General features: G+C 43.6%; 1 protein-coding gene across 1 annotated transcript in view; it reads right to left on the reverse strand.

Moving 5' to 3' along the window:
• Nucleotides 1-1,416: 1,416 nt before the first annotated feature.
• The window catches only part of TMPRSS15 (transmembrane serine protease 15), a 258,100-nt gene continuing 233,413 nt past the window's right edge, over nucleotides 1,417-26,103 (reverse strand). Inside the window, exons 22-25 of the mRNA XM_075263447.1 lie at nucleotides 24,825-25,006; nucleotides 9,575-9,670; nucleotides 5,567-5,706; nucleotides 1,417-1,644 (exon numbers count right to left, since the gene is read on the reverse strand). Coding sequence (XP_075119548.1) covers nucleotides 1,489-1,644; nucleotides 5,567-5,706; nucleotides 9,575-9,670; nucleotides 24,825-25,006 — 574 coding nt within the window. The 3' untranslated portion in view covers nucleotides 1,417-1,488. The remainder of the gene's footprint in view (nucleotides 1,645-5,566; nucleotides 5,707-9,574; nucleotides 9,671-24,824; nucleotides 25,007-26,103) is intronic.

The following is a 26,103-nucleotide window of genomic DNA, read 5'->3' on the forward strand; positions in this document are numbered from 1 at the left end:
AAATGACCCTTTTGTATACTGGTGCTGACTTTGTTTGGATAAATATAGGTATTGGCAGGGGTGAACCTGCCCCTTTTGCCGCCCGAGGCGAACTACAGAAAGCCGCAGAGCGTGAAGGGGGCGGGGCAAAGCAAAGGGGGCGGGGCTTAGCAGCGTTCGCAGGTAGGGAGAGGACCTGCTCTCTGCCTGAGCGTGAGGGGAGGCTGCTGGAGCAGCGCTGCTTCAGCGGCCTCCCCAATCCACCGCGCGGTGCTAAGCCAGTCCAGGACAGCTTGTCCTGGACTGGCTTAGGTAATCAAAAATGCCACCCTCCCTGGGGCCCTGACATAGTGCCGCCTGAAGCGCTCGCTTCAGGTCGCCTCATAGGAGGTGCGGCACTGGGTATTGACAAGGGTCATATATATATACCTCCCAAGCCCTCCGGGGTCAGCAAGACCAGTGTCATAGTTAACAGGACTCCATGGACCATGGATCGTTTTTAAGGCCTGATTCATATCTGTGTCGGTAATTCATTCGAGGGAGTCTGCATGAGACCCCCCTCCCCCCGCCCGAACAGACTACCAAACACATTGGCAAGCAGCATGCAGTGAGAGCACACAAACCGTATAGACTATAATGGGGTCCATGTGGTGTCCATATGGAACATGCGGACAGAAAAGTAGTTCACAATCTACTTTCCTGTCCATATAACTTGTGCAGAGACCATGCGGAAAGCACACAGACCCCATTATAGTCCATGTGCTGTCACAGAACTCCGCTTGCCAATGTGTTCGGTAGTCCGTTCAGGGAGGGTCCCATGCGGATTACCGACGCAGAGTTGAACCAGGCCTAAGAGTGAGAGTCCATTGTGTGTCTGAAGAAGAATATCCTCAATGGGAAAGCCCTTCTGAAAAAAATTGCTGTTCGGGTGGGCTGAGTATATCTTGGCTTTACCTCTCTCACCCGATGCATCAGATCAAGGACCCTCCTTTAAAATCTTCCAAGACTTCCACACTCTTCACAGAACATGTGAAGTAATTGTGCCCCTTCCATATCACACCTAGGACATCTAAAAAAAACTGCAGTGGTAAAGGATCATGGACTTTTCGGCAGGGCTGCCAGTGTTTCCAAAAATGTAACATTTTGGAAATCGCAATGTGTCTGATACACGTATATTCTCATAATGTATGAATGGGAGTTCCTAGAATGCCATTGACTTTGCAGGGACTGTAAAACACCAAGGGAAAAAAAAATGTTACTTGCCTAAAAATTTTTTAATATAGAGGGTATGTTCTAACTCGATTTCAAACCCTGCACCCGCTTCAATAAGATTTTAAAAAAAGGACAAACTTACATCTGTGAGGGATATGACACACGTTTAATTAATACATATCATTATATAATTAGCATTTTAAACAAAATAATTAAAAATTTGCCTTTAATTACAGATTTTGTACATTTTTACAACCAAAAAAAAAAGTTTATTTTTATTTTAAATTCGGGATAACTTTAAACAATAAAATCATAAATCCAGTCTGAAAAAGCAGTCACTCGAGCGTACACTCCGGGCCGATTCGGTTCGGCACATCCATATCCAAATGAGGTCACTCCTACCAAGAGCCAGCGATTTTCCACTTGACACATGAGTGGGCCTCCGGAGTCGCCCTAAAAAGAAAACAATTATATAATAAATAAAAGTATTTTTGCAAAAAATATATTTTCTTCCAATAAAAATAAAAAATACTAAAAAATATTGGTGGAAAATTTTGACTCAATTGGACGTTAGGTGATATTCTATTGACAGGGCAGTTTTTTAGGTTCTAGACTGCCATGGCATAACATTAGCACCCTAGAGAGTTGGGTAAAAATGGCAGCCCCCTTCTTTTGTTTAACCATTTAGATGCTAAGATTAGTAGTGTTTACATAGCGTATAATGACATTAGGGCTTGTGTAATACAAGCAGCACCCCCAAGTCATGGAGTAGCCATAGCTCCCACGTCTGTCCCATCACTGTGATGTACTCTTAAAAATGTAAATCCCATCAATATTTGGTGTGACTTTTGCTCTTTGGAGGAGGAGTCTTGGAAGTGATGATACGGCCCCATTGATATTTCCCTGATCTCATCATCATCCAGTCTGTCTTGAATGACATAAAGAGACAGAAGGATTGTAGCAAGCCTACATCCTCAGAAGATCTGTGCTGGCTTCTCCAACATGGACAGAACATCGTCTCTGTTGGGTTTCCTTCAAAGACTGTCTACAAGTACCGAGAAGAATTGATGGAAGGCAAAGGGCAAAGGTCTTATATCCGTTAATGGGAATTGCCCACTTTTCAAAAAATAATATTACATCATGGGCCTAATAGGGATTACAAGTGTACGACTCAAGAAGGCCCATGATGTGTCTTGTACATTCCTTTCTATACTGTTGCTCCACCATGAAGAATTCCCCTTAAATACAGTCAACGGTAATGTTATATTGGGTAAGGACTATATTATTGTACACATGTAAATGAGCTCACTTTGTATTACAAGAGGACCTTTCACCACCTCCACCAACTCCAACTGTTTTTCTCCAGTCTCCACCGAGTTGGAACTGATAGAGGTTGGCGTATCTTCAGACTGTCTAGTCTAAGTATTTAGGCTTTCCTAAATAGAAGTTTTAATAGTCTATTTTTGGCAATCAAGATAATGAAGAAATGTAAATCCCATCAATAGTTGGTGTGACCTTTGCCCTTTGGAGGAGGAAGAGTCCTGGAAGTGATGATATGGCCCCCAGATATAGCCCTGATCTCAATATCATTCAGTCTGTCTGGGATGACATGAAGAGACAGAAGGATTGAACAAGCCTACATCCTCAGATCTGTGCTTAGATCTCCAAGATGGCGGCGGAACAACCTTCCTGCCGAGTTCTGCCAAAAATTGTCTGCGAGTACCGAGAAGAACTGATGGAAGGCAAAGGGAAATTGGAATTTACATTTCTTTTTTTTGTTCAAGAATAAAAATTTCTGTTTTTGTGTTCTTACTTTGCAACATTTTTGCCACACCTGCGGAATTTTTGTACATTACTTTATTTGAGTAGATTTATCGGATATCATGGCAAACCTCTGGAAATGCGTTGTGCTATATGATGACACTAAGTGCTACATTGACATTCTTGCTTCTGCTGCTCCATGGAACCTTTGTGTAAAGTCTCCATGACACTGTCTCAGGAGTATTATTCAGATACTAGTATAGGTTACAAGACGTATGTTATGCTTTACATTTCCCTACTTTATATCCAATGACGGAATCCAATAGAGAATTTAACATTGTAGCATAAAAGCAAAGCTTCAAGTACCGCAAAAATGTCTTCATTTGTCCAAGCAATGAGATATTCTACAACAGCAGCCTCAAGACAAGTGTCTTAATAGACTGACTATACCACAAAGAGTTCTCATATTCATTTTGTTTTTATTTCTAAATCCGCCGACCCATTCCTAGAAAGCGATTCTATTGTGACGGTGACTACTGTACCATCATTGTCAGGGGGTTTACAAAAGCGTCTCATAACCCCAGTCTGACAAACTGCATCATAGTACGCTATGCTAATTCCTAGTCATTGTTATGCACTGGAGGGCTCCATGTGCTGAGTTACCGAGATGAAATCAATTGTCATTGACTTGCAGCCTAGAGAGACAGAGGAGCTGATTTAAAGGCTAGAGGCTAAATTTTTGGTTATCAAGCTGAGGTTAATTTTCATTTACTGACTTTAATTAGATGGTGGGATTGGTGTCTTGTACAGATTAGGTAACATTACGATCACGTACATGTATACATCACATTTTATAGATATGTGTACTCTATTCATATGCCGTATATATAAAGAGTAGTATATGGACACCTTTAAGAATCATTGTATATCATTACTTCACACTAATCCTAAATGAAAGGGGGTTATCCATTTTCTATTGTTGATGGTAGATTTCCTTAATAGGACAACGCTACAGTACCTACAGTCACCACTATAGTTTGTATGGTCTCGGTACCAATGACCTGTAGGGGTCCTTAGTGTTGAACCCCTCAGATCTACTATTTTTGGTTTATCCAAGGTTAGCCCATCATTTGTAATATTTCTCCCCTCCCGCCCCAGCTTGCTGAACAGGACACAATATTTATGCAGATCAGATAATAAACAGATGCTTGTAGAGAACAGACTCAGTGTTATCTGTGTGTTTATCTATAGAGATAACTGACTCAGCTTTATCAGCAAACTGCAATTATCTGAAATGATTAAGTGAATTAAGTCACTTGTACTATCTCACAGGTCTGTGGTTATGGAAATGCTGTATAAATAATGGAAGGTATAAGTTCACATAGCAGGCAAACAAAGCAGCAAAAACCATATACAAGGTATACAGAGATAGCAGTTCTTCTCCTATTCAAGTGAAAGGAAGCAGCGTTGAAGTTCCCTGATGCCACTGCCACAATGTATGGTGTCAGAAGCTGTATACAGTAAATGGAGACATAGACTGTACCAATGGTACATGAGAGATGCATCTCAGATCCAATTTACTTGAATTTGAGCAGAGCTGTTTCCATGAATATACCTTGTATACAGCTTCAATCAGCTGATCGGTGCTGGGTCCAGACCTCCATCTATCTAATGACCTGTCCTGTGTATGGGTCACCAGTATCCATTACTCACAGGTAGGGTTGAGACGATCTTGAGATTTCAGAATTGTTTATAAAATCTCATGTCCGATCATTTTCCATCTGAACCCGATCCCAATCCCAATTCCGATCCTAATGCAAGTCAATGGGATTTTTTAATGATCGAAAATCAGATTTTAAAAAGAATCCTATTCACTACACATAGTGGAGTCCAAACATTGAAGGCTTCAGTTTTTGGACTCTATGCTGTGTAGTGATGAAATCTGCCGGCTACTTAGTCCCCCCCACTTACTTGCACAGAACCGCTGCCGCCTCCCCTCCCACTGTGTACGCCACTTCCTGGAGCTCCGGGCCATTTTTCTCTATCCGTTTCTCTCCTATCTCATTCAGACGCCAGCAGAGCACCATATGCGCCCCCGTCTCTCTAGTGAATCACCCATGTCTCCCCGCCCTTTACCTGCCCACACTCTCCTAAGCCCCAATAAGCCCCGCCTACTCCCATCATCAGTAACACTAGCCTAGGGAGGCGGGGGCGCGCATGGCACTCTGTCGGCGTGTGAATGAGAGAGGAGAGGACAGAGAACAACGGCCAGGAGCTCTGGGGAGCGGCAGCGGTTCTGTGCAGGTAACTAGGGAAATCCCGATCTTTTTTAGGTGATCTTTTCCAATCTTTTTTGATCCCAATCGCTCAACACTACTCATGGCTCTTGGACAACTCCTTTAATGTGTCATATACATATAGCATCCGAGTATGCTCAGTTACAAGCATAGGTAAGAAAAGGCTCATCTATTTTATTCATTTCCATTGCAAAAATATGGAGATTTGCAAATCTATAAAGTTTTGAACTTCCAAGTGCGCTTGATATTTAACAACCAAAATGGTTCCCTCTGGACTTTGTTGGCACCCTATAAAGTAGCTCATCATTTGCTCCTACCTGGCACGTGTCTATCCCTCCTTCTTCGTATCCCGCACAGATCATAGCATTGCTGATATTATATTCCGGCATTTGCAGTTGACATTTTTCATTGGATATCAGCGGAACTTGAGCCTCCTGTAATATATTTGGAACTGGACCTGATGAGAAATAGGAGAAATAAAACAGTTAAGAATTAATTTCCAAGCCGTAAAAAATTCAAGGTGGGAAGCCTGGTCACATGTATCATTGCAGGCAATGCGGGTAATTTCATTTCAAGCTGTCCGTTTTTACACAACATATCCATTGAATCAGCATTTCCCAGCGGTTGTGCTTTTAAATTGGTGTCCTGATGGCGGAGCAGGTCAGTAATTACCGGCGCTTTATTATCATGGATGTAATAAACACTGCCAGTTTATGGGGTTATTAAAATGATTCCTTCACATAAATTTTGATTTAGAAATACAGCATAATAAACTCCATTGCCATGTTGATGAGATTGTTAGTGGGAGGTTTTTTTTTATTTTTTTTTTATTTATTTTTACTTTTTTTTTTTTGTTGACTCGAAATGTTTATGGACATAAAGCAGGAAAATAGAATTAGCACAATGAACTTCTTTGCTGCATTGCGGGCAGCCCTTTTCACCTCTCTTGGATTTACATATAGCAGTAATATTTACAGGGAGTCTATCACCCCCTCCCCCCAAAAAAACATATTCTGCTTATGGTTGAGCCGATCTTGACTTTTCAGGATCAATTTTAAAATCCGATTTCCGATCATTTTTCATTCGAACCCGATCTCGATACCAATTCCGATCCCAATGCAAGTCAATGGGACTTTTTTTTATTAATCGGAGATCGGATTTTAAAAGCAATCCTATTCACTATACAGCATGGAATCTAACAATTGTTAGAATCGACACTGTGTAGTGAATCACTAAAGTAGCCAGAGGATTTCTTTTTAATCCTCTGGCTACTTAGTCCCCCCTGGTGTCCACATACCTCCAGAGATGGCTGGTCCGTTGCCCGGTGCCTTCCTTCTTCTTTGCCTCGCTGCTGCTCCACGCTGCTCTTCTCCCTGCCAGGTTAGGAGAGTGTGGGCGGGTACTGGGAGCGGAGACGTCACGTCTCCCCGCCCTGTACCCGCCTACACTCTCCTAAGCCACAAGCTCCGCCTAACCTAGTGCTTTAAACACTAACCTGGGAGGCGGGGCAGCGAGGCGAGAAGAAGGAGGGCACCCCATCTCTAGAGGTAAGTATCTGCTAGATATGTTTAGTTTAGCCTCCCATTCGAATGAATGGAGGCAGCCGGCGCGCAGGGGGTTAAGGCTGTATGTCGGCTGCTTCCATTCATTCCTATGGAACTGCAGTGGAGCCTTCACACTGAGTATACAGCGTATACTCAGTGTGAAGGCTAAGCAAAGCATTGTGGGAAAAGATCACTGATCTCGATCCCACATAAAAAGATTGTGTTCGGAATTCCGATCGCGATCGTGAAATTTTCTCGATCGCCGATCGGAATCCGATCACGAACACGAACATGATCGCTCAACCCTAATTCCGCTGCTTCCACCATGTACAGAGCACATTACAGTGCTAAACAACATGTATTTGTTATGTTGTTTTTGTAGATTTGGGGTCTTATGCAAATAAGGCAGTTAGTGCACTGGGGGCGGGACTTGTATCTCCTTGGAACACTGCTCTGGCCACTAAGACCCTTAATATCTTCTTCCTGACCCACTCCATACAGTGAGAGCTGATACTTTCCTACTTAAGTAGCAAGAGCTGTGCTCAAGGGCAGATGGCCCGCCCCCAGTGCACTAACTGCCTCATTTGCATAACACTATACAGGGTTGGCCAAAAGTATTGGCCCCCCTGCAATTCTGTCAAATAATACTCCGTTTCTTCCAGATAATGATTGCAGTCACAAATTCTTTGGTATTATTATCTTCATTTAATTTGTCTTCAATGGAAAACCACAAAAATAATTGTCAAAAAGTCAAATTGGATATAATTCCACACCAAACATAAAAAAGGGGGTGGACAAAAGTATTGGCACTGTTTGAAAAATCATGTGATGCTTCTCTAATTTGTGTAATTAACAGCACCTGTTACTTACCTGAGGCACCTAACAGGTGGTGGCAATAACTAAATCACACTTGCAGCCAGTTGAAATGGATTAAAGTTGACTCAGTTGACTTTTTTTCATTCTCTTTTGTGATTTTTCATTGCAAGCAAAATAAATGAAGATATTAATACCAAAGAATTTGTGATTGCAATCATTTTCTGGAAGAAACTGAGTATTATCTGACAAAATTGCAGGGGTGCCAATACTTTTGGCCAACACTATATATATATATATATATATATATATATATATATATATATATATATATATATATCACTGTAATATTGCAATGTGTGCTGTAACAAGGTTTCAGATTCGATACGTTTAACCCCTTGGTGTTCGGCTGATTACACGCATTCCTATGCCGGTGAAGTATTTGACGAATACTATTCGTTCAACACTAGTAGACACCCTTTAAATTTTACAAAATTCTGGAGGAAAAAGTGAAGTGTAATGTTTTTCTCCCTCCATTTTTTGACATATTATGTTTCACTGGTGTTATTTTATAACTTTTTAACTGGCCCACTCAGGCTTCCTGCTTCCTTTTTTGACATAAATTTTGCCCTCTTAGTTTGGGGATATACATGTTGGTCAATGTGAAAATGTTGGCTGTTAACCCGCAATGATGTACGGTAGCAGTGCAGTGAATGGGATTTAAGAGGACCTTTCATCACCTCCACCAATGTCACCTCTTTGCATTCTTTAATAGGCACTGCTCCACTGATTCCAACACAGTTGGAATTTTTCCTCTAATTTCCGCCATTCCTGAGCAATAATTTATGTTAGTTTCACCCGAATTATGCTCTCTACTGTCAAGTAGGAGGTAGGGTTGAGCCGAACTTGAGATTTCAGGATCGTTTTTAAAATCCGATTTCTGATCATTTTCCATTTGAACCTGATCCCAATTCCAATCCTAATGCAAGTCAGTGGGATTTTTTTTAATAATCGAAGATTGGATTTTAAAAACGATCCTATTCACTACACAGCATGAAGTCTGAAAATTGAACGCTTTAATTGTTAGAATCCACGCTGTGTAGTGATTAAAAAATCCCCTGGCTACTTAAGTCCCCCCCGCTGTCCACTTACATGCACAGAAGCGCTGCCCCTGCCACTCCACGCCGCTCTTGCAACCTCTTCTTTCTACTTCACATGTCTGCAGAGCATCGTATGTGTCCCCGCCTCCCAGGCTAGTGTTACTGATGCTGGGAGTAGGTGGGGCTTGTTGTGGCTTAGGAGAGTGGGGGGGGGGGGTACAGGGCTGGGAGACGTGAGTGCATCACTCACATCTCCCCCCCCAGTACCCGCCCACACTCTCCTAAGCCAAAAGTCCCGCCTTCTTCCTAGGTCTGTAACACTAACCTGGTAGCTAGGGGTGCACATGGACCGAGAAGAATGGGGAGTGACAGCGGCAGCGGATCTGTGCAGGTAAGTGGACTATTCTGTTTGTAATGGACTATACTATTCTGTTTCCTCTCTGCTCTGTCGTATACTGGACTCTGCTACATCTGAATTACTGTACATTGACTTATCTATCTACTCTTCTGCTTTGTCCCACATAAGCTTACACCTCTATTAGTTGGCTTTCTATGGAGGGACTCAAATTTCCCTTACAAATTTTGGTGCAATTTTGTGCCATATTTAAACTATGACGTATTTCCCTACAAATCATGCCCCATTTTCAAGCAAGTCAAAAAATTTTGCTCTGAAACTACCAAAATGCAGCAAAAATGCATTTTGGCACATTTTACGTCAATGTTGACCAACCACAAAAGTAATTTTGCCCCATTGTTATTAGTCAGCCTTCGTGAAGAATCCAAATGAGGTTTCACAAAAATCCATAAACTAAAATGGGGCACAACCCAGCACAGGGTCCATTATGTTACACGCAGCAGTAATACTTACCTTGGCTTTCTGTCCGACCCCAGCCTGCTATGGCACAATGTAGCCCCAGTGGAAATACATCCTGGCTTTCAGGCAGACATATTGGTTGTATATAATCTGTAAAGGATAGAACATATAGGTATATAAATAATTGCATTATTGCATCAATTATATACTAAAAGTCAGCTCAGTTCAATGCAGAGGTACAGTTTTGTTTAGTTTTTTTTTTGTTTTTTTATGTATTTTTTTTTTTTTTTTTTTGAATTTTGATCTCTTTACATTTTGGAAACCTACAGAGGAAGTTGCCCATATACAGTATCCCCAAAGACAGAGCATGAGAAAGGTGTAATAGAACAGTACAAAATCCTAAAAAAAAATTAAAAACACTCCCTTTCCCAATTTTATATATAAAAATAGCCAAATAAAGAAAACTTTGTATCTCTGTGTTGCAAAAATATTCAAGCTATTAGAATACAGATGTAGCAAAAGTCCGTCAGAAGGAAAATTTGTATCAGATTAATGACAGTACCTTATAGGGCACCTTCGACACTTTCCAAAGATGACGTTCTTATTCTGCATTGCGGCTCCATTTTAACGAAAATCTTCCTTTATCTGAAGTGCTATAGGGGTGTTTCTTCTCCTGCAAGGGCTTCAGTCCCCGCTCTAGATAACAGTCTCTAATGGTAGGTATAGTGGGACAATGTGGAACATGTCCCTCCTGCAATGGGGGAGGAGCTAATGGGGGAGGAGGGAGTTATTTAGAGCAGAGAGAAGAAACGCCCCTAAAGCCCTTTTCAGCTAATCTGTTTAGGAGTCAAGGCTCGATGAAACGGAGCTGCAATAGAGAATAAAACAGGTATCTTTGGAAAATGTAAAAGCCGCAATACAAGTTCTGGCTAATAGAAGGCAAGAAAACAGGAATGAAAAAACAGAAAATGGTCTTGTCCTCAAGGGGTTAAAGCAATGCCCAAGTTACAATAACCGCTGGACATATATTATGTTGCCATAACCAAGAACTGGAGATTGACTTCTCTACTCATACATGATGGAGAGCGAAGGATGTTTTCTTAATAGAAGAAATCTTTGCCATTCGACCTCATACACAGAACAAGGTGAATACTGATTGGTTACTATGGGATTCTTCTATAAATAAGTGAGGGCTCTAGTGCAAGTCACAAGTGCAATTCAGACTTGAGAATAGAATAATTGTAAAATAATCAGTCTTTGATTTTCGTAGAGACTCATTCATTAGCTTACATTAGTGACATGGAATGATAAGTTAACTCTATATCTGCCACTTTCTGCTCTTGCTCTCTCTGCTTTTCGTATGTTTTTGTGGCCTTTTTTGCAATGGTCAAATCTCATAAAGGCAACATTCACATTGGCATCGGAGGCTCCATCACAGGGTCCTACTAAATCGCTGGAGGAAAAAAAATCATACACACACGACACAGGACGGACACCATCATAGTCAGATAGATAGATAGATAGATAGATAGATAGATAGATAGATAGATAATAGATAGGAGATAGATAGATAGATAGATAGATAGATAGATAGATAGATAGATAGATAGATGATAGATGATAGATAGATAGATAGATAGATAGATAGATAGGAGATAGATAGATAGATAGATAGATAGATAGATAGATAGATAGATAGATAGATAGATAGATAATAGATAGGAGATAGATAGATAGATAGATAGATAGATAGATAATAGATAGATAGATAGATAGATAGATAGATAGATAGATAGATAGATACAGTCCTATGAAAAAGTTTGGGCACCCCTATTAATCTTAATCATTTTTAGTTCTAAATATTTTGGTGTTTGCAGCAGCCATTTCAGTTTGATATATCTAATAACTGATGGACACAGTAATATTTCAGGAGTGAAATGAGGTTTATTGTACTAACAGAAAATGCGCAATATGCATTAAACCAAAATTTGACTGGTGCAAAAGTATGGGCACCCTTATCATTTTATTGATTTGAATACTCCTAACTACTTTTTACTGACTTACTGAAGCACAAAATTGGTTTTGTAACCTCAGTGAGCTTTGAACTTCATAGCCAGATGTATCCAATCATGAGAAAAGGTATTTAAGGTGGCCAATTGCAAGTTGTTCTACTATTTGAATCTCCTCTGAAGAGTGGCATCATGGGCTACTCAAAACAACTCTCAAATGATCTGAAAACAAAGATTGTTCAACATAGTTGTTCAGGGGAAGGATACAAAAAGCTGTCTCAGAGATTTAACCTGTCAGTTTCCACTGTGAGGAACATAGTAAGGAAATGGAAGACCACAGGGACAGTTCTTGTTAAGCCCAGAAGTGGCAGGCCAAGAAAAATATCAGAAAGGCAGAGAAGAAGAATGGTGAGAACAGTCAAGGACAATCCACAGACCACCTCCAAAGAGCTGCAGCATCATCTTGCTGCAGATGGTGTCACTGTGCATCGGTCAACTATACAGCGCACTTTGCACAAATAGAAGCTGTATGGGAGAGTGATGAGAAAGAAGCCGTTTCTGCACGTACGCCACAAATAGAGTTGCCTGAGGTATGAAAAAGCACATTTAGATAAGCCAGCTTCATTTTGGAAACAAAGATTGAGTTGTTTGGTTATAAAAAAAGGCGTTATGCATGGCGTCCAAAAAGAAACAGCATTCCAAGAAAAACACATGCTACCCACTGTAAAATTTGGTGGAGGTTCCATCATGCTTTGGGGCTGTGTGGCCAATGCCGGCATCGGGAATCTTGTTAAAGTTGAGGGTCACATGGATTCCACTCAGTATCAGCAGATTCTTGAGAATAATGTTCAAGAATCAGTGACGAAGTTGGGATGGATATTTCAGCAAGACAATGATCCAAAACACCGCTCCAAATCCTCAGGCATTCATGCAGAGGAACAATTACAATGTTCTGGAATGGCCATCCCAGTCCCCAGACCTGAATATCATTGAACATCTGTGGGATGATTTGAAGCGGGCTGTCCATGCTCGGCGACCATCTAACTTAACTGAACTTGAATTGTTTTGTAAAGAGTAGAGATGAGCGAACAGTGTTCTATCGAACTCATGTTCGATCGGATATTAGGCTGTTCGGCATGTTCGAATCGAATCGAACACCGCGTGGTAAAGTGCGCCATTACTCGATTCCCCTCCCACCTTCCCTGGCGCCTTTTTTGCTCCAATAACAGCGCAGGGTAGGTGGGACAGGAACTACGACACCGGTGACGTTGAGAAAAGTAGGCAAAACCCATTGGCTGCCGAAAACATGTGACCTCTAATTTAAAAGAACAGCGCCGCCCAGGTTCGCGTCATTCTGAGCTTGCAATTCACCGAGGACGGAGGTTTCCGTCCAGCTAGCTAGGGCTTAGATTCTGGGTAGGCAGGGACAGGCTAGGATAGGAAGGAGAAGACAACCAACAGCTCTTATAAGAGCTAAATTCCAGGGAGAAGCTTGTCAGTGTAACGTGGCACTGACGGGCTCAATCGCCGCAACCCAGCTTTCCCAGGATCCTGAATGGAATACACTGTCAGTGTATTCCCGTATACCGGATATATACCCCGATACCCGTTCCAACGGTGTGCCCCCCCACCTTCACCCCAGAAATACCCTGCAAGTCCCCTAGCAATAGAATTGGGGCTATATACACCCACAATTTTTACTACTGGTATACAGTGCCATTGTCTGACTGGGAATTCAAAGAATATATTGGGAATACAAATACCCTCATTTCTTGCTACTGCCATATAGTGCCAGTGTCTGACTGGGAATTCAAAGAATATATTGGGGTTACGTGCACCCACAATTTTTACTACTGGTATACAGTGCCATTGTCTGACTGGGAATTCAAAGAATATATTGGGGTTATAAATACCCTCATTTCTTGCTACTGCCATATAGTGCCAGTGTCTGACTGGGAATTCAAAGAATATATTGTGGTTACGTGCACCCACAATTTTTACTACTGGTATACAGTGCCATTGTCTGACTGGGAATTCAAAGAATATATTGGGAATACAAATACCCTCATTTCTTGCTACTGCCATATAGTGCCAGTGTCTGACTGGGAATTCAAAGAATATATTGGGGTTACGTGCACCCACAATTTTTACTACTGGTATACAGTGCCATTGTCTGACTGGGAATTCAAAGAATATATTGGGAATACAAATACCCTCATTTCTTGCTACTGCCATATAGTGCCAGTTTCTGACTGGTAATTCAAAGAATATATTGGGGTTACGTGCACCCACAATTTTTACTACTGGTATACAGTGCCATTGTCTGACTGGGAATTCAAAGAGTATATTGGGAATACAAATACCCTCATTTCTTGCTACTGCCATATAGTGCCAGTGTCTGACTGGGAATTCAAAGAATATATTGGGAATACAAATACCCTCATTTCTTGCTACTGCCATATAGTGCCAGTTTCTGACTGGTAATTCAAAGAATATATTGGGGTTACGTGCACCCACAATTTTTACTACTGGTATACAGTGCCAATTTCTAACTAGGAATTCAAAATGCGCAAGGCTCCCGGAAAGGGACGTGGACGAGGCCGTGGGCGAGGTCGGGGGAATGGTTCTGGGGAGCAAGGTAGCAGTGAAGCCACAGGGCGTCCCGTGCCTACTCCTGTGGGGCAGCAAGCATTGCGCCACTCCACAGTGCCAGGGTTGCTTGCCACATTAACTAAACTGCAGGGTACAAACCTTAGTAGGCCCGAGAACCAGGAACAGGTCTTGCAATGGCTGTCAGAGAACGCTTACAGCACATTGTCCAGCAGCCAGTCAGACTCTGCCTCCTCTCCTCCTATTACCCAACAGTCTTGTCTTCCTTCCTCCCAAAATTCCGAAGCTTTACAGAACAATAACCCAAAATGTCCCTGCTCCCCAGAGCTGTTCTCCGCTCCTTTCATTGTCCCTCAACCTGCCTCTCCACGTCACGATTCCACGAACCTAACAGAGGAGCATCTGTGTCCAGATGCTCAAACACTAGAGTCTCCTCCATCTCCGTTCGATTTGGTGGTGGATGACCAGCAACCCACCCTCATCGACGATGATGTGACGCAGTTGCCGTCAGGGCATCCAGTTGACCGGCGCATTGTGCGGGAGGAGGAGATGAGACAGGAGTTGGAAGAGGAAGTGGTGGATGATGAGGACACTGACCCGACCTGGACAGGGGGGATGTCAAGCGGGGAAAGTAGTGTGGATGTTGAGGCAGGTGCAGCACCAAAAAGGGTAGCTAGAGGCAGAGGCAGAGGTCAGCAGCTTAGGCGAAGCCAGGCCACACCCGGAATCTCCCAAGATGTTCCAGTTCGTACCCAGCCCCGAAAAACTCCCACCTCGAGGGCACGTTTCTCGAAGGTGTGGAGTTTTTTCAAGGAATGCGCCGAGGACAGATATAGTGTTGTCTGCACAATTTGCCTCTCGAAATTGATTAGGGGCTCTGAGAAGAGCAACCTGTCCACCACTTCAATGCGCCGTCATTTGGAATCCAAGCACTGGAATCAGTGGCAGGCAGCAACGGCAGGACAAAGGCCGCCTGCCGTTCACGCCACTGCCACTGCCTCTGCCACTGCCTCTGCCTCTGCCACTGCCACTGCTGACTGTGCTGGCGATGCACTCCAGAGGACGAGCCAGGACACCACTTCATCTGCCTCCGCCACTTTGTTGACTTCTACCTCATCCTCCCCTGGTCCTGTCTTATCTCCTTCTCCTGCACCATCAAAGGCACCATCAGGCGTTTCTTTACAACAACCCACCATCTCTCAGACATTGGAGCGGCGGCAGAAATACACTGCTAACCACCCACACGCGCAAGCCTTGAACGCCAACATCGCTAAACTGCTGGCCCAGGAGATGTTGGCGTTCCGGCTTGTTGAAACTCCCGCCTTCCTGGACCTGATGGCAACTGCGGCACCTCGCTATGCCGTCCCTAGCCGTCACTACTTCTCCCGGTGTGCCGTCCCCGCCTTGCACCAGCACGTGTCACTCAACATCAGGCGGGCCCTTAGTTCCGCGCTTTGCACAAAGGTCCACTTGACCACCGACGCGTGGACAAGTGCATGCGGACAGGGACGCTACATTTCACTGACGGCACACTGGGTGAATGTAGTTGAGGCTGGGACTGCTTCCCAAACTGGCCCGGTGTACCTCGTCTCCCCGCCTAACATTCCTGGCAGGGACACGAGAAGAACACCCCCCTCCTCCTCCTCCTCTACCGCCTCCTCCTCCGCCTCCTCCTCCGCCACCGCCTCCTCCTCCGCTGTTAGATTGACCCCAGCTACGAGTTGGAAACGTTGCAGCACTGGCGTTGGTAGACGTCAGCAGGCTGTGCTGAAGCTGATCAGCTTGGGGGACAGACAGCACACTGCCTCCGAGGTGAGGGATGCCCTCCTCGATGAGACGGCAATATGGTTTGAGCCGCTGCACCTGGGCCCAGGCATGGTCGTTTGTGATAACGGCCGGAACCTGGTAGCAGCTCTGGAGCTTGCCGGACTCCAACATGTTCCATGCCTGGCCCACGTCTTCAACCTAGTGGTGCAACGTTTCCTAAAGAGCTACCCCAATGTTCCAGAGCTACTGGTGAAAGTGCGGCGCATGTGCGCCCACTTTCGCAAGTCGACAGTAGCCGCTGCTAGCTTAAAATCTCTCCAGCAACGCCTGCATGTGCCACAACACCGGCTTTTGTGCGACGTCCCCACACGCTGGAACTCAACGTTTCAGATGTTGAATAGAGTGGTTGAGCAGCAGAGACCTTTGATGGAATACCAGCTACAAAACCCTAGGGTGCCACAAAGTCAGCTGCCTCAGTTTCACATCCATGAGTGGCCATGGATGAGAGACCTTTGTGACATCCTACGGGTCTTTGAGGAGTCCACAAGGAGGGTGAGCTCTGAGGATGCGATGGTGAGCCTTACAATCCCGCTCTTGTGTGTTCTGAGAGAATCCCTGATTGACATCAGGGATAACTCAGATCACACAGAGGAGTTAGGGATAGCATCCGATCCGTCACAGCTGGAGAGTAGGTCCACACATCTGTCCGCTTCACTGCGTTTAATGGAGGAGGAGGAGGAGGAGGAGGAGGAAGAAGAGTTGTCCGATGATGTGATGGTGATACAGGAGGCTTCCGGGCAACTTCGAATCGTCCCATTGTTGCAGCGCGGATGGGTAGACATGGAGGATGAGGAGGAAATGGAGATTGAACTTTCCGGTGGGGTCAGAGGAGTCATGCCAACTAACACTGTGGCAGACATGGCTGAGTTCATGTTGGGGTGCTTTACAACCGACAAGCGTATTGTCAAAATCATGGAGGACAACCAGTACTGGATCTTTGCTATCCTTGACCCCCGGTATAAAAACAACATCTCGTCTTTTATTCCGGTAGAGGGGAGGGCCAATCGCATCAATGCTTGCCACAGGCAATTGGTGCAGAATATGATGGAGATGTTTCCAGCATGTGACGTTGGCGGCAGGGAGGGCAGTTCCTCCAGTAGGCAACCAAGTTCTCACCGGTCCACACAAACGAGGGGCACACTGTCTAAGGTCTGGGACACCTTGATGGCACCCCCTCGCCAAAGTGCCGCCACGGAGGGTCCTAGTGTCACCAGGCGTGAGAAGTATAGGCGCATGTTGTGGGAATACCTTTCCGACCACAGCCCTGTCCTCTCCGACCCCTCTGCGCCCTACACGTATTGGGTGTCGAAGTTGGACCTGTGGCTTGAACTTGCCCTATATGCCTTGGAGGTGCTGTCCTGTCCTGCCGCCAGCGTCCTATCTGAGAGGGTGTTCAGTGCAGCCGGTGGCATCATCACTGACAAGCGCACCCGTCTGTCAGCTGAGAGTGCCGACCGGCTCACTTTGATAAAAATGAACCACCACTGGATAGAGCCTTCATTTTTGTGCCCACCTGTGTAAAGCACCCCAACATGAAACTCCATGTCTGTACTCAACCTCTCCAATTCCTTCGCATCCTCATACTCATCCACCATAAGCGTTGCACAATTCTGCTAATACTAGGCTCCCTCCAACATGATTTCCCCCAACTCTGCTGGTTAGAGGCTCCCTCCACCCTGATTTCCACCAACTCTGCTGGTTAGAGGCTCCCTCCACCCTGCTTTCCCACAACTCTGCTGGTTAGAGGCTCCCTCCACCATGAATTTGCCCAAACTGGGCTGGTTAGAGGTTCCCTCCACCATGAATTGGTCCAAACTGGGTTTTTTAGAGGCTCCCTCCACCATGAATTGGTCCAAACTGGGCTGGTTAGAGGCTCCCTCCACCATGAATTGGTCCAAACTGGGGTTTTTAGAGGCTCCCTCCACCATGAATTGGTCCAAACTGGGCTGTTTAGAGGCTCCCTCCACCATTAATTGGTCCAAACTGGGCTGGTTAGAGGCTCCCTCCACCATGAATTTGCCCAAACTGGGCTGTTTAGAGGCTCCCTCCACCATGAATTGGTCCAAACTGGGTTTTTTAGAGGCTCCCTCCACCATGAATTGGTCCAAACTGGGCTGTTTAGAGGCTCCCTCCACCATGAATTTGCCCAAACTGGGCTGTTTAGCGGCTCCCTCCACCATTTATTGGTCCAAACTGGGCTGGTTAGAGGCTCCCTCCACCATGAATTGGTCCAAACTGGGCTGTTTAGAGGCTCCCTCCACCATGAATTTGCCCAAACTGGGCTGTTTAGCGGCTCCCTCCACCATTAATTGGTCCAAACTGGGCTGGTTAGAGGCTCCCTCCACCATGAATTTGCCCAAACTGGGCTGTTTAGAGGCTCCCTCCACCATGAATTTGCCCAAACTGGGCTGGTTAGAGGCTCCCTCCACCATGAATTGGTCCAAACTGGGGTTTTTAGAGGCTCCCTCCACCATGAATTGGTCCAAACTTGGCTGTTTAGAGGCTCCCTCCACCATTAATTGGTCCAAACTGGGCTGGTTAGAGGCTCCCTCCACCATTAATTGGTCCAAACTGGGCTGGTTAGAGGCTCCCTCCACCATTAATTGGTCCAAACTGGGCTGGTTAGAGGCTCCCTCCACCATGAATTTGCCCAAACTGGGCTGGTTAGAGGCTCCCTCCACCATGAATTGGTCCAAACTGGGTTTTTTAGAGGCTCCCTCCACCATGAATTTGCCCAAACTGGGCTGGTTAGAGGCTCCCTCTACCATGAATTTGCCCAAACTGGGCTGGTTAGAGGCTCCCTCCACCATGAATTGGTCCAAACTGGGTTTTTTAGAGGCTCCCTCCACCATGAATTTGCCCACACTGGGCTGGTTAGAGGCTCCCTCCACCATGAATTGGTCCAAACTGGGGTTTTTAGAGGCTCCCTCCACCATGAATTTGCCCAAACTGGGGTTTTTAGAGGCTCCCTCCACCATGAATTTGCCCAAACTCTGCTGGTTAGAGGCTCAATCCACCCTGATTTTCAAAACAAATGTTGGTGCCAACCTCAACTTACTACAAGGGCCAAATTCACTGCTGGTGACAAGCTCTCCTCACTGCAAGTGCCAAATACACATGTTTCAAGGTGTTTTCCTACTGTCAGAGAGGTGGTATTGAGTGTGTAAAGTGTGTAGTTGTTAGGCTGTGATGTTGGGGTAATAGAGGGTCTTTGGTGTGTTAGATGCCCCCAGACATGCTTCCCCTGCTGTCCCAGTGTCATTCCAGAGGTGTTGGCATCATTTCCTGGGGTGTCATAGTGGACTTGGTGACCCTCCAGACACGGATTTGGGTTTCCCCCTTAACGAGTATCTGTTCCCCATAGACTATAATGGGGTTCGAAACCCATTCGAACACACGAACATTGAGCGGCTGTTCGAATCGAATTTCGAACCTCGAACATTTTAGTGTTTGCTCATCTCTAGTAAAGAGGAATGGTCCAAAATACCTTCATCCAGGATCCAGGAACTGATTAAAAGCTACAGGAAGCAACTAGAGGCTGTTATCTTTGCAAAAGGAAGATCTACTAAATATTAATGTCACTTTTCTGTTGAGGTGCCCATACTTTTGCACCGGTCAAATTTTGGTTTATTGCATATTGCACATTTTCTGTTAGTACAATAAACCTCATTTCAATCCTGAAATATTACTGTGTCCATCAGTTATTAGATATATCAAACTGAAATGGCTGTTATAAACACCAAAATATTTAGAACTAAAAATGATTAAGATCAATAGGGGTGCCCAAACTTTTTCATAGGACTGTAGATAGATAATAGATAGATAGGAGATAGATAAATAGATAATAGATAGATAAATAGATAATAGATAGATAGATAGATAGATAGGAGATAGATAGATAGATAGATAGATAGATAGATAGATAGATAGATAGATAGATAGATAGATAGATAGATAGATAGATAGATAGATAATAGATACACTCACCGGCCACTTTATTAGGTACACCATGCTAGTAATGGGTTGGACCCCCTTTTGCCTTCAGAACTGCCTCAATTCTTCGTGGCATAGATTCAACAAGGTGCTGGAAGCATTCCTCAGAGATTTTGGTCCATATTGACATGATGGCATCACACAGTTGCCGCAGATTTGTCGGCTGCACATCCATGATGCGAATCTCCCGTTCCACCACATCCCAAAGATGCTCCTCTATTGGATTGAGATCTGGTGACTGTGGAGGCCATTGGAGTACAGTGAACTCATTGTCATGTTCAAGAAACCAGTCTGAGATGATTCCAGCTTTATGACATGGCATTGCATTATCCTGCTGAAAGTAGCCATCAGATGTTGGGTACATTGTGGTCATAAAGGGATGGACATGGTCAGCAACAATACTCAGGTAGGCTTTGGCGTTGCAACGATGCTCAATTGGTACCAAGGGGCCCAAAGAGTGCCAAGAAAATATTCCCCACACCATGACACCACCACCACCAGCCTGAACCGTTACCGATACAAGGCAGGATGGATCCATGCTTTCATGTTGTTGACGCCAAATTCTGACCCTACCATCCGAATGTCGCAGCAGAAATCGAGACTCATCAGACCAGGCAACGTTTTTCCAATCTTCAATTGTCCAATTTCGATGAGCTTGTGCAAATTGTAGCCTCAGTTTCCTGTTCTTAGCTGAAAGGAGTGGCACCCGGTGTGGTCTTCTGCTGCTGTAGCCCATCTGCCTCAAAGTTGGACGTACTGTGCGGCGTTCAGAGATGCTCTTCTGGCTACCTTGGTTGTAACGGGTGGCTATTTGAGTCACTGTTGCCTTTCTATCAGCTCGAACCAGTCTGGCCATTCTCCTCTGACCTCTGGCATCAACAACGCATTTCCGCCCACAGAACTGCCGCTCACTGGATGTTTTTTCTTTTTCGGACCATTCTCTGTAAACCCTAGAGATGGTTGTGCGTGAAAATCCCAGTAGATCAGCAGTTTCTGAAATACTCAGACCAGCCCTTCTGGCACCAACAACCATGCCACGTTCAAAGGCACTCAAATCACCTTTCTTCCCCATACTGATGCTCGGTTTGAACTGCAGGAGATTGTCTTGACCATGTCTACATGCCTAAATGCACTGAGTTGCCGCCATGTGATTGGCTGATTAGAAATTAAGTGTTAACGAGCAGTTGGACAGGTGTACCTAATAAAGTGACCGGTGAGTGTAGATAGATAGATAGATAGATAGATAGATAGATAGATAGATAGGTGATAGATAGATAGATAGATAATAGAGAGATAGATAGATAGATAGATAGATAATAGATAGATAGATAGATAGATAGAAGATAGATAGATAGATAGATAGATAGATAGATAGATAGATAGATAGATAGATAGATAGATAGAAGATAGATAGATAGATAGATAGATAGATAGATAGATGATAGATAGATAGATAGATAGATAGGTGATAGATAGATAGATAGATAGATAGATAGATAGATAGATAGATAGATAGATGAGATAGACAGACAGACAGACAGACAGACAGACAGACAGACAGACAGACAGACAGACAGACAGACAGACAGATAGATAGATAGATAGATAGATAGATAGATAGATAGATAGATAGATAGAATTAAGCTAGGTATAAATACAATGATAGATAAAATAGATAGATAGATTAGATAGATGATAGATGCTGTAGTTAACTAAACAAGTACTATAGTAAGATCGATAGAGATACAGAGATATGTAGATAGATAGACTCATTTATGTTCCATAACATTTGATCCCCATTCAAGGTTTTTTGAGTGGATTTTTTAAGCTTGAAAAAGACTCCATGGAAGAGTTCAAATGTTGCACAGATGGATGAACAAACTGTATTTTTTCTTTTTTTTTAAACTGTGGATTGCTGCCATTTTTTGTTTTGTTTACGATAGATAGATAGATAGATAGATAGATAGATAGATAGATAGACGGATAACAGTATAAATAAATACATAGATAGATAGAATACAATATAAATAAATACATAAATATGAGAGATAGACAGACAGACAGATAGATAGATCCTGCAATATTAGACTGTATCTAAATGCCTATATTCCTCTTCTCTGACTTTTTCCTGTTTAGCCTTCATGTCCCAGTGGTCTATAGAGTAAGAAAATGATCTCGCCAATAACTAGGCTGAAAAGTGATAGAAACGCCGATTATTAGCATAGAGACCCCAGGACGCCCGGCTGAAGAGGGGCTGAGTGTACTGGGAATCTGCAATGAAGCAAATCAACAAGGTATAGGAGAGAGAATTTTATGACCTTCTGACACCATAAATGTTGTGTGTATCGGGCATGAAAACTAATCCCGGTTTCACACTGTGCGGCAGTCATAAACCAACCTCCACAAAACAATTTGTAGAAATATGGATTTTTGTGGCTGGGCGAACTATTCTGATTCAATGCTCCAAGACTTAAATTCACTTCTTCGCTGTATACTCCCCGTACACTCCAGCACATACTATATACAGTATGTCCTTTTATTTCAATCTGTCGGCCAATCCATCAGATGGCAGCCACATCACAATGTAATAGACATATTGTGCACCCATTATAATTGCCCCCTACTTATATTATATGTATTATTATTATACTTCTATAGTTTTTCTATGACTTCTCCAGCTACACATTTTGGCCAACAGAAGTTTAGAATGAATGGCAGGACACACAGATGGGGAAGATTGCTAAGGAACTTTTGGAGATGGGTAACTGGGTCTACTCTATAACCAACCATGAAAACAGAAATATACTAACACAGACTCTAATATTTGCATGGACTGAAGTTTTCCTTGTAGCTCTCAGGGCTCCGGTTTCTCTATGTGCAGACACCAGTCTGTGACAAGATTCTTACTGACAATACTCCCTGGGAAAAGTATGCAAATTGGGAAGGAAAAAAATCAAGGAAGAATATTGTCCTTTTGTCATTCTTTTTTTGTTTCCACATTTTTCCCTATCAGTATGTCTTTGGAGTATGGGAGGAAATCCATGCAAACACAAGGAGAACATACAAACCCCTTGCAGATGTTGTTCTTGGCAGGATTCAAACCAAGGACTCCAGCATTGCAAGGCTACAGGGATAACCACTGAGCCACTGTCACGTCATGTTCCCTTTTGTCATGTTCTTCTTTGGCTCCGTCCTACTGAGAGAATGACTTTTGTCCATGGTGGTTCGCACCAACCTGTGTTCTGCTATCTGCCTGCTTGCCTGTGCCATGATCTTCATCCTGCAGTGTGTCCTTGGTACCTTCTCGTTCCAACTCTAGCTATGCTTGAACCCTGTTTATGGCATATCCTGATTCCTAGATGAAGATTTGTGCCCAGTCACTGCTCTAGGTGTCTCCTTGCTCCATCCAAGGTCTACCTAGTGAAACTCATTGTGACAATGCCAACCAGTGTAGTAAGTCCTCCGCTTACTGAGACTTCTCCTAACTAGAGATGAGCGAACAGTAAAATATTCAAGATTCGATATTCATTTCGAGTAGAGTCTCAATATTCAAATCCCATTACAGTCTATGGGAAAAAAAATGCTCGTTTCAGGGGAAACCACTATTCGACTAAAGGAAAGTCACCAAATCCACGAGTAGCAGGAGGAGAGTGTTTAGGAGGAGCGCTGTGCAGTTAAAAAACACGGACCCCATTATAGTCTATGGGGTCTGTGCACTTTAACTGCACAGCGCTTGCAGTTGCGCTAATAAAAAGTAAGCTCCCTCGTATCCGCAAGCTGCCAGCTCTCCTGACTAGCAAAGACGAGCCTGCGGCAAATTAACGCTGATTCTGCAGCAGGCTCGTCCTTGCTAGTCAGGAGAGCTGGCATCTTGCTGTTACAAGGGAGCTGACTTTTTTGTCATAGGAATGCATTGACCAACGTTGATTGGCCAGTGTACAGCATTCGGCCAATCAACGCTAGTTCTGACGGAGGCTCGTCTGTGAGGAGGCGGAGTCTAAGATCGGACCATAATGGAGACTGCTGTGGTCTGATCTTAGACTCTGCCTCCTCACAGACGAGCCTCCGGGAGAACTAGCGTTGATTGGCCAAATGCTGTACACTGGCCAATCAACGTTGGTCAATGCATTCCTATGCCAAAAAGTAAGCTCCCTTGTAACAGCAAGCTGCCTGCTCTCCCGACTAACAAGGACGAGCCTGCTGCAGAACCAGCGTTGATTTGCTGAATGCTATACACTGTATAGCATTCGGCCAATCGACGCTGGTTCTGAATCGAATATTTACTGTGAATAGCTAGTAGTATTCGACTGAGTATGAATATTTTGAATACTGTAGTATTCTATCCAATACCTGCTCGATCGAATACTACTCGCTCAAGTCCATTTTGCCTTGTTCCTCTGTGTTCTATTTTTAAGTAAAATCGGCTATAATAGAGCAGCTAAACTGAAAACACAAAGGATCAGGTATGTTGACCTCGTAGTTGAAATATCCTCATATACATTGCATGGTCTGGCAGTCTCACCAAAATATCAGGGTTTGGCTGACATTCACCTACAGTAACTTGTAGGTTCCCCTTTCTATGGTTTAGTATTTATCATACATTTAAGTTAACATTGTATCAATTGTACCATTGTTCCAAATTTGACATTCCAAGCTCGGGATGGGTTTTGGCCTGAAACGTCCTGCATACCGTAGAAGCCCATTTGTTGATGGATTTGGTGGTTCAGAACTTTGTCCATCTCCTGTTTTGGACTATTTTACTTTTTTTATATATAGAGCTGCTCCAGACTTACTATATATAAGGCTACATAAAATACGGCGCCGTCTCCAAAATACCCAACCCCACACTTTACCCATGTACCTACCTGTATAACTAACCGGTAATTCCATGTGCATCATGACAATATCGCTATGTTTATTGCGCCGGTTGTAATGCGGATTGATAACAATCTGATCGATCAACCGGCTCTCTATTTGCGGGAAGTTCGTGTTGGCGCTGTCGTGCATTCCCAATACGGCTCTCCAATTGGCCGGTATTAAATTCCTCCTGCGAATGGTGGAGAAAACTTCTTAATTATTAATGTCCCTATGACGAGCATGACTGATCTTCCCCAGTATTATTTGCGTTCATCTCTGACCTCTTAAGCAGTACACATAATTTGAGCTTTGTATCGGATTAAGTGAGATAGTTTATTATAATTGGAAAGTGCTTAATGTTTCCTCGCTGCACCGCAGGATGCGCCTTCCCTAACACAGAATTATCAGCAGATTCCTTGATTCCAGCTCGAAAACTATAAATTATAACAGTAGCGGGAACAACAATACAATTATGAAGGGGCTATTAACGTAATTATTATGATCCTTTAAACAGCTAAGTTAAAAAATCTCGAGCCAATTAGTCATCAGCCCCATGACGCAAATGATTAGTATGCTCCATCTGAGAAACAATTGGCTTGAAAGATTGGTTCTTGGCACCTTATTTCTGCATGAGGGAAGACTAAGTGCAGTAAACATTGCAGCTGATATCTGCCGGGGAACCAAATGGGAAATCATTTGCATATCGCTAAAGGCTTTATCTACTAACCACACATTTCCTGCAAATCGGTATTATATGTTAACCAAACACATGAATATAAATGACCTGAGCTAGGATTGGTCCAATAGCAGCTGTTGGAATATTGAATTTCCCATATTGGATAAGTGAATACAGAGCGCCTGTCAAATGGGCTGAGAGTTTAATGGAGTATTATGGTTTCTAAACAAGCCTTATAGACTAGGAGTAAGTTCAGGGTCATAAAAAAGTTTAGAAATGATTATTTAATCCATTATACAGAAGCCGGCGAATTGGTAAATACGGAGGCCTAAGGATTCGGTTCTTTATCACTTATTTTTGTGTTTCTTTTTTGTTCTTAAAAGCCACTCTCCTCTTGTGATATGTATATTTGCTAAAAAATTTGCATAACGCATAAAATCTCTTAATTATTTGGAGCCCTTCTTAGATCTTAGCATTGTGCAGTTTCCATGTTGCTCCTACTCAAAAAGGTGTCATGAATTGAGAATTGGGAGTTGCCATTCCCTTTGTCGATAGGGTCCTTTCTGCCCAGTCTGACAATGTGCTTTATAGACATGCCGCACCATTGTTGA

Source organism: Leptodactylus fuscus, chromosome 2 (genome assembly GCF_031893055.1).
Source record: "Leptodactylus fuscus isolate aLepFus1 chromosome 2, aLepFus1.hap2, whole genome shotgun sequence".
NCBI classification, from domain to species: Eukaryota; Metazoa; Chordata; class Amphibia; order Anura; family Leptodactylidae; genus Leptodactylus; species Leptodactylus fuscus.